The sequence below is a fragment of the Tubulanus polymorphus genome, chromosome 4 (genome assembly GCF_964204645.1).
Source record: "Tubulanus polymorphus chromosome 4, tnTubPoly1.2, whole genome shotgun sequence".
NCBI lineage: Eukaryota > Metazoa > Nemertea > Palaeonemertea > Tubulaniformes > Tubulanidae > Tubulanus > Tubulanus polymorphus.
In genome coordinates, this window is record NC_134028.1 from 23431494 (window position 1) to 23445830 (window position 14337).

The following is a 14337-nucleotide window of genomic DNA, read 5'->3' on the forward strand; positions in this document are numbered from 1 at the left end:
GCACATCGTTAGCGGGAATTTTACACACTAATCCGAAGTGACTGTGGCAACTGATGTACGTTGATTGCCACAGTCGCTTTGTGTTAGTGTATAAGAATCCCGCTAACGATGACTACTGCAGCAGCACCTCACGGTGCTTAATATCTTTCAATTTATTTTTAAGGGATAAATTTAAGAGCCTTTGGTTATCATATATAAAGAAAACCTTTGATGACTGTGGTTTGTCCTGCATTTGACGCAGCAATTCATGACTAACAGTAAATCTTTTTCAAAACGAATAAAACAGATACTCCGTGACCAGCACCTTCAAGACTCCGTATCTGCCATAAATACTAATCCGATATACACTAACTTTAGGCAATATAAAAATGATATTAGGTTAGAGAAGTATATAATAGAACTTGGTGACGACTTAGGAACTAGTTTATTTGAATTTAGGGTCGGGTCCTATATTTTACCTGTGAACAAATTTTCAATTCTTCATTTAGACAGAGCTGATAGAATACGCCCCATTTGTAATACTTTAGGTGACGAATCCCATTTTCTGTTTGACTGTACCTTACTTAACGAACCCCGCAAAAACTATTTGAATTTGAATACCCTTGATATTCTGAAAAACCCAACGGTCAAATTAGCTAAATTCATAAAGACCGATTAATTAGATGTATATAGATCCCTCCAATAGTATATATAGTATTGTAAATAGTTGATGTATATATATATTTTGTTACGTTTTCATTCTCTAAATTTTAATCACTTCAGTGTTGTTTTGTAAATATTTGTATATACATGTGTAATAGTTTTCCTCCATATACCATGGAAATGGTTGGAGTGTAAATAAAATCGTAATCGTAATCGTAAGGGCAGCCTGTTGATTGCCAGATTTTGTTCGACATAAAAATCGCAAACCAGTTTTTAAGTCCCGTTTTTGGAGAAACAACGAGTATTTGAAATATCGTACAAATCTTAAGATTTTATTGTCATTATAGAAAAACTATGGTTTTATAAACGTTTTACAAAAACAACATACAAGCATGGGAAAAATAGACTAAAAACTAACCAACAAAAACACTTGGTTTGAGTTGTCATGGAAAAGGTATCACGGTTTATAAGTGTTCGTAATATTTTGTTTTGGTAAAATATGACTACTCGATATGTGAAAAAATGTGATAAAATGGATATTAAAAGTAGAGACACTTTGTATTGAATAATTGAGGGTTGAATTACTGTCAGAATCAATTATTAAAAGCTCATAGTAAGGAGCCACGTATAAAAGAGTGCAAACTTACAAGGGATCTGATCCACAGCTATTTTCTAAACAGTCTGAGCAATTCCGAAGTAAGTTTTCGATTGCAAAAAATACGGTCCACCTACAGTTTCCCTGGACCGACCCCAGCTAGTGAATGTGCATCGCATAGGGATACATCGCCCGAAAGCTCTACGGAGAATCATAAGTTGCTTGATTTGGCACTATCACCCTATCCTGGGCTGTTTTTGGTAAATTGTTATTAAAGTTCGGGTCACTTTTGGATATATCCTGCGTGATCGTAGCCTTTCTGGCTGGCGAAGGGTTTGTCGAGTTCTGCGTCAATTGTCTTTTGCTTGGTGTTTCCATAACCTCGGCAGGTTGAGCTACTTTCACCGGACTACTGCTCTGGCCATCGGACGCAGGTTGCATTCCATCATTTTGAGATGATCTCGAGTATAATTCAATAGTTTGAGCGACCGATTGTAGTTTCACCTCATTCACCCTGACTGAAGCAAGTTCCGTGTTAGATTTCTCCTGATTTAAACGAGGTTGAACGTCTATTTTACTGAGACGATTAGCGTGTCGGGCCGCGATCACTATGCATCCGATGAGGAACCCGACACCTGATGCGACTCCGAGTCCACCGATTATATACACGTCGTTTACTTTATAAACATACGCCACAATAACGAGGATAAGTCCTCCGAGAAAACTACAAATCCCCAGAATGAAAAGCCATATTTCTTGCTGCCAGTTCGTGCAACATTTACAACACGAACAGTATGAAGGATCGTATACAGTATCAACCGAACTTGTCCGCCTTAAGAATCCCTGAGCCCAATCCTGATGAGCCACTGTTGAAGCTGGCCTGTTCGACGTATTGGCATCGAACGACACCGCCATGTTTCTTCAATTTCCTAAAAATATCAACATTTTATACATTACATAACGTTTTACGTAGCGTTGAAATCAATATGCGCAGTACAATGACACCAAAAAAGTAAAATTGTTACAACACATAAAGCCACCCTAATCTTACTTATCTAAGGGTATCACAAAAAGCGATCTTACAAAATCTCTCGTATGTACCAGAAATGACTAATGAGAACATCGTATGTAGGCCTAATACTGTAGGCTATAATATACAGATATACCCACCTATCTGCATTTATAGCACAATGTTCTAATTCCTGTTCATTCGTGATAATCAGCGGACAACGTCCAACAACGTGCACTGTCGCCTTTCAATGTGTTAATTGCTCATCCGCTTCGCTCAATCGATTTTCACGGTGTTTTGTTTTATTGCGCACTGACTTCGAAATCCATCTTAATCCCTCATCGAAAATCGTTTATCTCCACATCTCAGTATAGTTAATAGGCGTAACTACTATACGCTGGTTCTGGTTTAATGTTCACTGGTGGTGACGATGATCACGATGGTAGTTGCCAGTAGTGATAGCAGTACACATTGCTGCAGCGACAACTCGCGTTTCTTCAATTTAGAATATTTCCAATATTTCGCTTTCCACACACGACACAACGAAACGCTGTCACATTCGTATCAGCTGTCAAATCCAAAAATGAAATCTAGTGCTTTTAAGTGCTTCGTTAACGCACAACGTACCAACTCATTCAGAAATATCGGTGTGAAAAACTCTCATTTCCAAAATGCTTTCAATCCAATTACTTTCCTTATGTTTACTTCCTTGCCTACCATGGCCATAACTAGTTCAGTATTATTCGCGCTATTCATAGCAGTACTGAATCGCCTTTAAAGGCCGAATTCGTGAATTATTCGTTTACAGTCTAGCTCACGAATGAACTGTTTTGTATATTAGCCGAGTGAATGAGTCATTCCTCTAAATCTATGGGCCACGAATAAATCTTTAATCCAATTAGTGCTACACGCTAAAAAAATCAACACTGTATGAATTATGAATAAATTGCACTGTTTTTTCTATTCGTTTTCTGTCATTTGCGCAACGATACACAACTATCGTCTGGCCTGTTCGGGTAGATCACGTGACGAAGGTCGCATTTCTCATTTATCAAAACCCGTCCTTTTTTGTTTGAACACTGATCGATGTGTCTTATATCAATTTATGCTAAATCAGTCGTCTATATATAGTCATGTATGTGTGTGAATGGTGGTATAGGCTGAAACGATGCATTATTTGACTTGAAACGGAAGCTAGTTGTACTGTAGTGCGGTGTCTTGCGGTGTACTTAACTACCAAATACGACAATGTGCGACCTTATTCGTATACAAATCTGGAATCTTTGATAAGAATGCACTTTCGGTGTTCATCCTTTTATCTGAACTGACCAACTGACACGATTTATAAGAGAATATCGAAATATATACACACAGACACAAAATCGCAAAATTTATTTCGCACAGAACAACATAATATACAAAAACAAACACATATGCATAGATATAATAAAAATAGAGTATACGCCTACGTGTGAAACTGATTGTTAGAAATATGATATTTTACTGGCAGAAACCGGTTGAATACTTTGCGTTTGTGAGCAGAATTTAAACAAAAGTTAAATCAAAGTCCCTGAAGCGAAGAAAGCAATGGACGGAAGTTGCTCGCAAGCGGTATTAGATTATCTGAGCGCAATCAGAGTTCCGCAATAGTAAAATCGAATTGTTTCGTCATGGATTTTTTTGAGTGACTTAAAAGCCATGAAGTATAATTAGCAGTAGAAAATTGCATCCCGTATAGTAAAAATAAAACTACTCAAATCTATACGTTTTCTTTGTCTATCAGAGGCGCTATTTCTTTTGACTGACTGCCCGATTCATCTATGTATTCAAGGTCAAAACTTTTACCGAAGCCGCTCAGATTTGAATATTGTCTCTTGGCCGGCGACCTCGTGTGGTTTCGTCCGGCTACGCTTTCGTTAGACGTGTACCGTTCGTTTTCAACTTCTTTTAGGGGCGCTAGTTGGATATCCGCCGAATCGACCGATCTCAGACTCCGCCCGGACGTTTGCCGGCGAAATTCTTTCTTATCGAGTTCGAACGAGTCGAAACTGTCGAGTTTCGAATCGGGCAGAAACTCGCTGTAAGTCGGGGCTTGAAATTCGCCTTTTATCTTCGTTATCGAAATCTCTTCCAACGGAGTTCCGCCGCCATCGATAAAAGATTGACAGGCGCTGTTTGTGTTCCACGGGGAACAGGTTATAGATTTGACGGCGTTCATCACGTACGGTCGAAAAGCTTTGATTTTGCGAGTAACTCTGTACCGTTTGAATTCTTTCTTTAGCTCGTTCACTTGTTCGTTAGCGAACATTTCACCGAATTGCGGCAACAGCGCCGCCAATAACGTCACGACGGACGTGACGACCATCGAAATTTCGCTTTGCCCTTCCCTGTTGAAAACGGTCATCGTAAAAATGATCAGAAACATGAACAGAAGCGTCGCGAACAGACTGACCAACGCCCGGCGAAAATTCGGCGCAAACGGACTCAACTCCCGACAGATATGAAAAAACAGACGACTCTGAATCATAGGAACGTGCGAATCGTTATAGAAAACGATCGCTTTATCAGCTCGAGTATTCTCATAGTGAACCAGTATCCCGTCGGGATCACGAATTGTCATCTTTTCAACATTGTGCGTATGAACACACGAAGTAGTGACCACTCTGGCCTTGTAGACGGGCAGTTCACCGGATAGACATTCCTGGAAGACGGTGCGTTGGATTTCTGTGTAAGTACTACGAATGTTGGCGAACATTTTGTAAACGTAATAAATGGCCAGCGAAACTCCGGTCAACCAGGGGGTGATTATTTGTATGTTTAATACAGTACCGGTCAGAATGTACATAACCATATGGAATAGACTATAAATGACTAGATAACTACCGCAGCCTACAGCGATAATGACGAATATCAATAATCGGTGTACCGCGCTTTCCAAGTTCGGCATCATGTAAACCCATTTCTTCGATCTACGTTTGGCCTTGGAGTTATTATCCTGACACTCACTCCAAGGTTTTATGAATACTTTGATTAATGTATTCAGAAGCGCTCTTCGGACGCAGCTCAACTCGGTTAACCACCAAAACATCACGAGCAACACGTTAAAAAACGAAAGCGAGACCAGAATCAAGCTGATGACGAACGGCCAAAACTCCTTGTTCGTGATCAGCCACGACACGGGAACGTTTCTCAAATTAAACGCGATTTTTTCGTGCGTGTCCAAATAATTCATGTAATGAGGCGCGTTTGAATACTTGTACAGCCACCATCCGAGAGCTACGTACTGCGACATGAATACCGCCGTGAACCCGATTTTGGAAGGTCTAATCGGGAAATGAAAGTCAGAGAATGTCCACATCGAAGCGGCCGTCGTGTATGGCAATAAGTCATTCTGATCGACGAGTACAGTATGTCCGGCGAGAGATCCATCTCCCTTCACGTAGAAATGGTCGATTTGTTGTAAACGATTTGTCAAATACGACACGATGCCTTTCGATATTTTATGAGGCCGAACATCAGGGGATACGCACATCATGTACAGCACCACTAACGGTAGAACTAACCCCAATACAAACAGAATTACACGAATTACGCCGTGCTTCTTGTCCCATGTTTTCGTGCATATTTTATTATTTCTGTACGGATATATATCGCGCATGCAGCAATCGGGTCCGACTCCTACGAGCTTCTTGGTGATGAACGACCGATGTGTGTATGCAGTTCGGCAAATATAGTCCCCGAACGATCCGGTCGGAGATTTACCGATTTCTAAAGCATAATCCAACACTTTGTGGATCAAAGCGTATCTACATTTATGATTCAATTTTTGCAAACAGCCTTTCGGCTTGCTCTCCAACTTGAAATCGATGTCTTCGACCTTCAAAGTCAACAGCCCTACGGATAGGATATCGTAGTCGATAGGCATGTCGAGAATGAACGTGCCCTTTGCAGACACCCACATCCACCAGTAAGGATTGAAAGTGGTGTCGTTCTCGGACGACGATACGTTCAATTCGACCCCGGATAGATAGAAATTGATCAGTTGAACGCCCGAACTGCGATACCCTGCTATTTCACTCCGAATGGCGCTCATATTCAACGCAGTCAAAGAACAGGATTCATTCTTGACTACGTCCTCGTAACATTGATCTATCGAGTTGATTTTTGCGGTGTCTTTGACTCGAGTGATTGACTCGGCTAACTTAGCGATCAATGCGTCTACATGGCAGCAGATCAACAGCAAGACCACGAGCACACGCAACCTGTAAATAGAAGAAAACCGCAGAGGATATAAAGCCTTTTGGCGACACCCGAAATCTAATAAAATACACATAAAATACAAATATTACTTACATATTATCATGTACGAGTGTTGACGCTAGTTGTAATCGGTCGATGCAAATAATGGTTATCACATATCGTAGGTCATCCTATATATATATACATAGATATTCGGAAAACCCGTCTATTCAGACACAGCTGTTAATGTGTCGTGGTTTTTCACGACGACACTATCTATAGAACTTCCATTTTTATAAATGACGTTATATTTAGGTCGTCGTTATCGTTGACAATGATTAGAATACCGTAATGTTTGAGAACGTTTTTATCGAAGACTCACTCGTGTGGTGTGTGTGCTGGAACTCGTCTCTTTGTTTACGAAAAACCGCATAACTCTGTAGGCTGTTTCGCTAATGTCCTGTTAAAGATATTCCAGGAAACCAGTACTCATCGTTCTCTGAATGCCTCGCGTAAACACGCCAAAATAAGATTGACTCGCTTCCCCGACAAGGCCATGAAAACTGCGTTTTACCCGACCATGTACGTGGAGATTAAGTACAAGCTTTTTGACGCAAACAACGTTCAGTTGCTTTTATCTGCAGCGCAGTACTGTAGTGTAGGTCTGACTGCTGCATTTTGCTGAAATAATCAACTCGTCAATGATTTATTTCAAGCTGTTGTAATAAAAGTACAGAGCGCTGTGTAGTACAACGGGCTTGGCTGCATAGTTTCAGAACAACAAAAGCAGGGGTTTCCCACCGTAAAACGAATAGGAGATTCTAAGAAATTTCACTATTACTCACATGTTCATATGCAAATTTGTAATGAACATTGATTAGAATTTGTGTAAGAAGGATTAATGAATGACGAAAATAATGACAACTCACGGCAGAAATATTTTTCCCGAAGAGGTTTCATTATATTAGTCAACAATAGTATATGACCATACGAAAGAAAAGATGCTGTTTTGCATCACTATCAGTGCCGATAGTAACACTGAGGGGCGCGAGTCCTGCTGGCCGCTACGCTTCAAGACTGCAGTCTCGACGATACAATGTTACCGTAGTCTTGGGAAACCAAGATCCGAGCCGGACGTAAACCATCAAACAAACTCAGTTTTTGATGATAAATCTAATTCAAATCATTTTTATTCAATTTCAAGTTGACCTATTAAAGACAATTCTTTTTTTCATCGATTCTAACCAAATAAAAGGCGTGATCTTTCGGCAAATGCAACATGATCTAGAACGATCCCGAATCAGAAAGTACTTGTTGGCAAAATTTCAGCAATTACGTCCAAATCAAATTTGAAAAAAAGAAACATACAAATATACGGTGAATTGTATAATGAGTCAATCTAATGCCACGGCTGGAGTGGAAATTAACACTTTCGTGTTAAATAAAAGGAAGTTGAAAATTATCACCCAAGTTTAAATTGTTACGTATATGTAAATAGATTTCATGATCCAAAACATCTATCAGCATTTTCGCTTTGAAATGTATTCGAGAACTTCGAGAAAAGCTTTGTTCAGTTTCATTTTAACCGATCCCGAGGGAAACAACGTCGATAAACCGTCATCGACGCACGCACGAGCAGAACCGCTGTGGACGGAAGCGGAAATAGACCTGTTCTGGAGAGTTATACGACAGTATATGTGGAAACTGGTGACCGGCGGTTCTCCTCTTTCGGTGGCTACAGTCGTATTGGATGCTTGCAGTAAGGAAGATTGCTTGCAGCTCAGTGAGTTTTTGATGGACGTCCGGCAGTTGATGTGGACAGGTAAATACAGCGTGGCCGTGTCTAACTTGCGCGCACTGACGCGATATTTCGTCGATTTACACTCGTATTTCTATTCGGCGTCTACCCCCGACGAGGAGCTGGTAACTCTGGAAGCGATCTTCAAGAATAGATTGATTCGGAAACGGTGGGTGGTAAAGAATACGCAAGATTCGCTTGTAATCAGGAAATGTTTCGATTTGTTTGAATAATTTTCTTGATATTTCTAGACGTCGTGGAAGCGCTTCGTCGATGCCAAACGGTGTTCTAGCATCGAATGAAAGGAAACACGAAGAGGTACTACCGACAATGTTGCTCCGCACTCAACGAAGCAGCAGTTATCCGGTAAAATGGTCTCCGCAGTTCATTAGGTCTAAAGCGTACAAACACGACTGCTAGACAAATTCATTTTGTTTATCTCGCTTCGCGTCGATCGGATCTTGGTTCCCCAAAACTAAAACCCCATTGCATTTTACATTATATTTAACATCACTTAAAGAGTCATTGCCCGCACATTGTGAGCAGCTAGCGGGACTCGAACCCTCTTGTCACTCAAAGCACTGATAGCGATCCACTTAAATCCGCAATAACCATAGATAAACGAGTGTATTTAGAAAAACGAGTGTCTTCTTCTGGCAAAAAACGTTTATGTCTATTGCAAGGATCAAATTTCTAAATTACTAAAGAACTTCGCTCAAGTCGGATCTTTTGGGGCCGTAAAACTGCGTCTGAGTTGAGTGATATCCGAGTTGGGTGTTATGTATTTAATGTCACAAAAAACATTTAAAAGAAATCAACTCGACTCCGACTTGGGGATCACTGTATATATTTTATCATTGCTCTCCCCCCGTCGCTTCTGATATTTCGACCGATTTTAATACATTATCCTCATAGCTAAAGAGAGACATTAAGTCGTTGACTTCACCCCCGGTGCAATGACATCAAAGAAATATGTATATATAATAATCATTAAGGAGACACACATTTTCGCCATACGTGGCTTTTTAAGAGGACGTTGTGTACAGGTGTTACAATATGTTTATCTATTTCTATATCTACCTGCGTGGATGATGTCATTGTCAGTAGAGTCGAAATACACAATGCGTTATGGCGTACACAAGACGTTTCGTGGCTTGTTTTTTGTTTTGTTCATTCGTTTATGTTACTGGAAAGGACTTTAACTTCGTGAAGAGGGGTCCGAATGAGGCAGAAAATAAGAAATTAGAAGATTTATTCGGCAAACTTCGCCTAGGAACCAAATCGAAGAGAATATCGCCTACGGCACCACCCGCGAACAACGGAGGCGTATCGCAGCAGAAACTGGCGGCGACTAGCGGGAGATCGGGTGACGTAAAAACGCAGCAAGCTGCAAAAAACAACAACAAGATAAACCATTCGACGACGGGTAACATTGCAAAAAATGCTGGGTCACTGTCGAAGGAAAACATGACAAGTTCAACATTGAACAAAACCATAGCACGTAAGATTTTTCCCGAATTTAATTTATATACGCACTGTATTTTCCACCAGATGATGCCGATCATTGTTGGTGTTTTCGTTTAAACAGCGCCGACATGTCTGTACAATCTCACCTGGAACAGCGATGTTATACATTTCGGTTGTTTGAAGACGTGCGATTATCCGAACGGTTGTACGAAGCAGGGGAAAACCATACTGAAAACAACAGGAGGCTGTGATTGTCCTGATGGTCTGCTGTGGGATATCGAGGTGGGGAAATGTGTCCCGCCGGCTCTATGCCGTAAGTATACAGACTCAACAAGTGAGTTATATCCGAGTTAAAATCAGTTCATTTTCAGTTTATTCTGAATCAAATCTTAACTCGGAGTGAACTTGAACTTGAACTTATATTCATTGCGCCGTATATGAAATTTATACATAGGTTAAGATATGCAATAAATTGATAGAACAAAACATTGAAGAATGATATTTAATAAACGCCGAGGGGTTCAATGAACACGTGGAATCGGGTCCAGTTTTACTTTAAAAGAAAATCCTATCTATAACAGGCTACTTTACTGCTTTTTTTAAAAATAGCCCGTAAGTTGTGCTTCTGTTCCGGTTTCGGCGGATTGCATTACAGGACCTACGACGGGTGGTACCTGCACCATACGGGACGATGCACGTATCTACTGTCTGAAACCACTCATATGTCGGCAAACGACAGCTGTTATCACAGAATTACTGGGAGAAATACCAAAATAGAGAATTTGGATTCTCAAACAAGTTGGGTCGATCACATCAATATCAAAATCGGACGGTTAAAAGAATGGATTCGATTATTGAAAGGCAATATGATACAGGTGAACATTTTACATCGTACAAACTGAAACGAAGGCTATAAAAAGACAACGACTTATCATCATTATCATTATCATTGTCATAGCTTATTTGTTAACTGAAATATACGATATCAAAATACAGCCACATGACATATGAAAAAGGTTCCATGAATGTATTTCTGCATTTCTGCATAAAATGTAGCAAAGAAAATGAAAAAAAGGGAAGGGGTTACTCTTAACAAAAAAAAACCTTTCTCGCTGTCGGAATATAAATCTGACGGATATGATCACATGTTTGTAAAGCGATTTTGATCGGCGCATCTAGCTATATATTTCAGATTGGAAATCAGACGTTTCGGGATATATCTCACATCCCGGCGCATTATGCCGTTGATCTGGGTATCATTTTTAATCAAACGGATGCCTCACAGACTCTTATGGAAGATACGCTGTGCGGTTTATGGGTGTCGTACGGTAACTACAGATTCACGATTAAGTCACGTCACCACGCTGGAAAACTGCGTGGAATTTGTGGCGACTGTAACGACAACCCTGTCGACGATTACAAACGCTGCGATACCGGGAAAGTGGAACCCGAGTCCGATCATCAAACTGAGAGCTTTGGGGACAGCTGTCGCGTCGTGGATCCCGAATTTGATGGGGATACCAAGTATGTAAAACCTCGCCGCGAATAATGATAATAATGATAGTAATAATGATAAGAACGCAACTATCACAATCTTCATGATGATAATGAGTTTATTTACATTTTCAAACGTTTCGATCGATTTCGACTCATCTCTTCGAGTCCTTTTCAAGAAATGACATGAAAAGATACAAACTATGTATAGTATACTGATGTCATTTCTTGAAAAGGACTCGAAGAGATGAGTCGAAATCGATCGAAACGTTTGAAAATGTAAATAAACTCATTATCATCATGAAGATTGTGATAGTTGCGTTCTTATTATTATTTAACTATCTGGATACTCTTCCGAAATTATAATAGTAATAATGATTATCATTATCATCCTTATTTTTTAAGAAATTGAAACATTTTATAACTTGATATTTATACGTAAATATAAATACAAGTTTAAAATGTGCCGGTATCACTTGGAGGAACCCAGTGGAGCAAAAGCCCTTTTAAAGGCTTGTCCGATGTGTACCCTGTTATATTGGTAAACCCACATCATTTAATCTCTCTTTCAAGCTGTACAACTGTTCCGTGGGATTGGTCGAAGAATGGGGGCGGTAAGGCTGTAAAAGCCTTGAGTGAAGGGAGTTTGACTTGCGCCGATCTGAACGAAGTAAAAACTCTGAAGCAGTGTATGACCAGTTTACCGTACTACACAAAAAAGGAGATAAATTTCGCGTGTGTCAGAGACCAGTGGGGAATCAGATCACCGAGACAGGCGAAATACGTCGTCTGCGCAGCCATAGATCAGATTGAGCATGAGTGTATGTCACGTGGTAGCGTACATGTACGAAGGAATTTATTGTGTAGTAAGAATTTTTTATTTCTATTTCTTTATGGATTCATAATCAATTTCAAGTAATGATTTCATTATTTATTCTGTGCGATTTAGAGAATTTACGATTTCTTATAAATAGAAATTAAAATCAGCGAGCGTTATTAAATATAGAAAGTATGTTCTATATACACAGCCATGTATAGGAGTACTAATGCATAAAAGGTTTCATGAAGTTTTCCATCCCATAGAGAAAAGCTAGCTGAAACCAATGATACCGAGATCATATTTTTACGACTATTCGTTTGTGTGCTATTTGCCACCAAAGATCGGTGGTTTACAGGCTTTTCTGAGTTATACATTTTTCATCTTTATGTAGTTTTGGTACTATTCATAGAGCATACCCCCTAGAATAACTCTTTTTTCATTTCTCCTGATGATATTTTTCGTAACCTACAGACGCGGACAAGCTATGCACTGGTAACAGGTATCTGTCACCGACGGTGAAAGTCGGATGTCAAAAGACTTGCACATCTCTGGCAAATAAGAAAACTTGCAAAGGAGACATAGACGTTGGCTGCGACTGCCCGGAGGGATATCTATGGCATGGATACAATCGGACTTGCATTCCAGATAACAGCTGTGGTACGTTGCATAATAATTCCCTCGGTGAAAATTCACTCCTCAATTTATACCTAATATCATCATGATTTCAAATTTTCTTCGTTTCTTTTTGTACAGGGGAACGTTGCGGTGTAAGTGGCCTCAGTAATCATTCTTTGTTTGGTATTCAAAAACACTCGAATACTGGTATAATACTAGTAAGCGAAACTTAGATTTTATATATTCTCGATAGGAAAATGTCTGTGGCCCTGGCCTGAAATGCTTCCCTACATTCAACATTTGTGTAGCGTCAGGTAAGTAATCTTTGCTACTTATATAAATGCTTAACTTTACTTCATATTCTCAATAATGACATTTGGACACAACATTTAAGTTGTGTCCAAATTAAGTTGTGTTAACTTTAATTTAAGTTGTGTTTACTTTTAAGCATTTGAGTCAAGTTAGGGGACCGTATATTTTGTTACCACCGAAAAGTAGCGATATTTTTTTCAGATTCTCGCTATTTTAAATGTGAATTTCAGATAGATAAATCATAGTATATATCTTATTTGGTTTATTTATAGTATATTGCGTCGATTAGTATCCTAATTTCCTAATTTAACCACGGACGGTGGCGCTACCTTTAAATTAACCAAATACGACAGAAATACCGCCATCTTGAACGTTTTACACAGAACAAAATAACATGTTTTCGGATCTACTTGGAGTCGCGGAGAAAAGGAAAGTAGCGAAAATAGGTCATAGTAGCGCTACTTTTCTGCGTTAACGAAAAATTCGGTCCCGTTACGTGACAGGTATCTTGAGTCAAGTTAGGGGTCTTAGGTTTTCAGAGTATTAGTTTTTTCATAGATGCCATACCTTGGACACCTATTGGTAAAGATATCGATACGCCTCTTGATCACCCAGAAAATCGTCCTGCCTGGCATTGGAAAGTCATTGAAGAGCGACGTAAAGAACGCCAGAAACAACTGCTGGAACTGGCAAAACGGGCTAAAGCAGCGGCGAATGGGGACAAAACTGCTGGTACTGCGACAGACGCTGCTAGTGTTACTGCGAAAAGTACTGCTACTGGTACCGCCGCTGACACTTCTGCTGGTACGGTTCAAGCGAAGGAGACTGATGAACTGTTAAAGAAGGATCTAAGGCCCCTATTCCCATGGTTGAAGCCGGTATTTCCCTTTTGGTCCATGCCGTTTGGTCTGCGTCCGCCTGTAAGCCAAACCGGTCGTAATCCATTCACTCGACATAACATTGGGAATTTTATTAATGGCATATTCAATAGTTTCCCCCAAATCCCCAAAACGAAAGGTTGAAATCTTAAGAATTGTCATGTATATTCGGCTGTAATTACATTTTACTTAAGCTCCTCACAGTTGTGTATTTATTTTTGCTCTGAAGTTATTTTTCGACTATTCAACTTTGTAAGAGATAACTGTGGAACTGGTTCCAAGGACGTGATATTGACATGAAATACGAGTCGAAATTATAGTATTGCTGTTTGTCTACTAAGCCGCTCTCTTTGTTTCTGGATTTTATACCTAAAATTTACTCTCAATTTACTTATATTCGGTGGTATCACAATGAAAAGGAATTCCAGAATGACAAATAAACCTACTGTCCGTTGTGTAAACAACGAA

General features: G+C 39.8%; 3 protein-coding genes across 3 annotated transcripts; 1 reads left to right on the forward strand and 2 right to left on the reverse strand.

Moving 5' to 3' along the window:
- Positions 1-1005: 1005 nt before the first annotated feature.
- On the reverse strand, positions 1006-3041 carry LOC141904046 (uncharacterized). Its single transcript, XM_074792498.1, has 2 exons — positions 2408-3041; positions 1006-2166 (listed from the first exon to the last, which is right to left on the reverse strand). Exon 2 carries the CDS (start codon positions 2150-2152, stop codon positions 1439-1441), a length of 714 nt encoding a protein of 237 aa, XP_074648599.1. The 5' UTR covers positions 2153-2166; positions 2408-3041; the 3' UTR covers positions 1006-1438.
- A 576-nt stretch (positions 3042-3617) lies between these two features.
- LOC141904577 (uncharacterized) lies at positions 3618-7131 on the reverse strand. Its single transcript, XM_074793189.1, has 3 exons — positions 6868-7131; positions 6600-6676; positions 3618-6508 (listed from the first exon to the last, which is right to left on the reverse strand). Exons 1-3 carry the CDS (start codon positions 6916-6918, stop codon positions 4006-4008), a joined length of 2631 nt encoding a protein of 876 aa, XP_074649290.1. The 5' UTR covers positions 6919-7131; the 3' UTR covers positions 3618-4005.
- Positions 7132-8024: 893 nt separating this feature from the next.
- On the forward strand, positions 8025-14013 carry LOC141904470 (uncharacterized). The gene is made up of 11 exons (XM_074793059.1): positions 8025-8452; positions 8535-8649; positions 9391-9784; positions 9872-10063; positions 10360-10625; positions 10943-11274; positions 11818-12110; positions 12536-12721; positions 12818-12831; positions 12933-12993; positions 13550-14013. Exons 1-11 carry the CDS (start codon positions 8025-8027, stop codon positions 14011-14013), a joined length of 2745 nt encoding a protein of 914 aa, XP_074649160.1.
- The last annotated feature ends 324 nt before the right edge of the window (positions 14014-14337 follow it).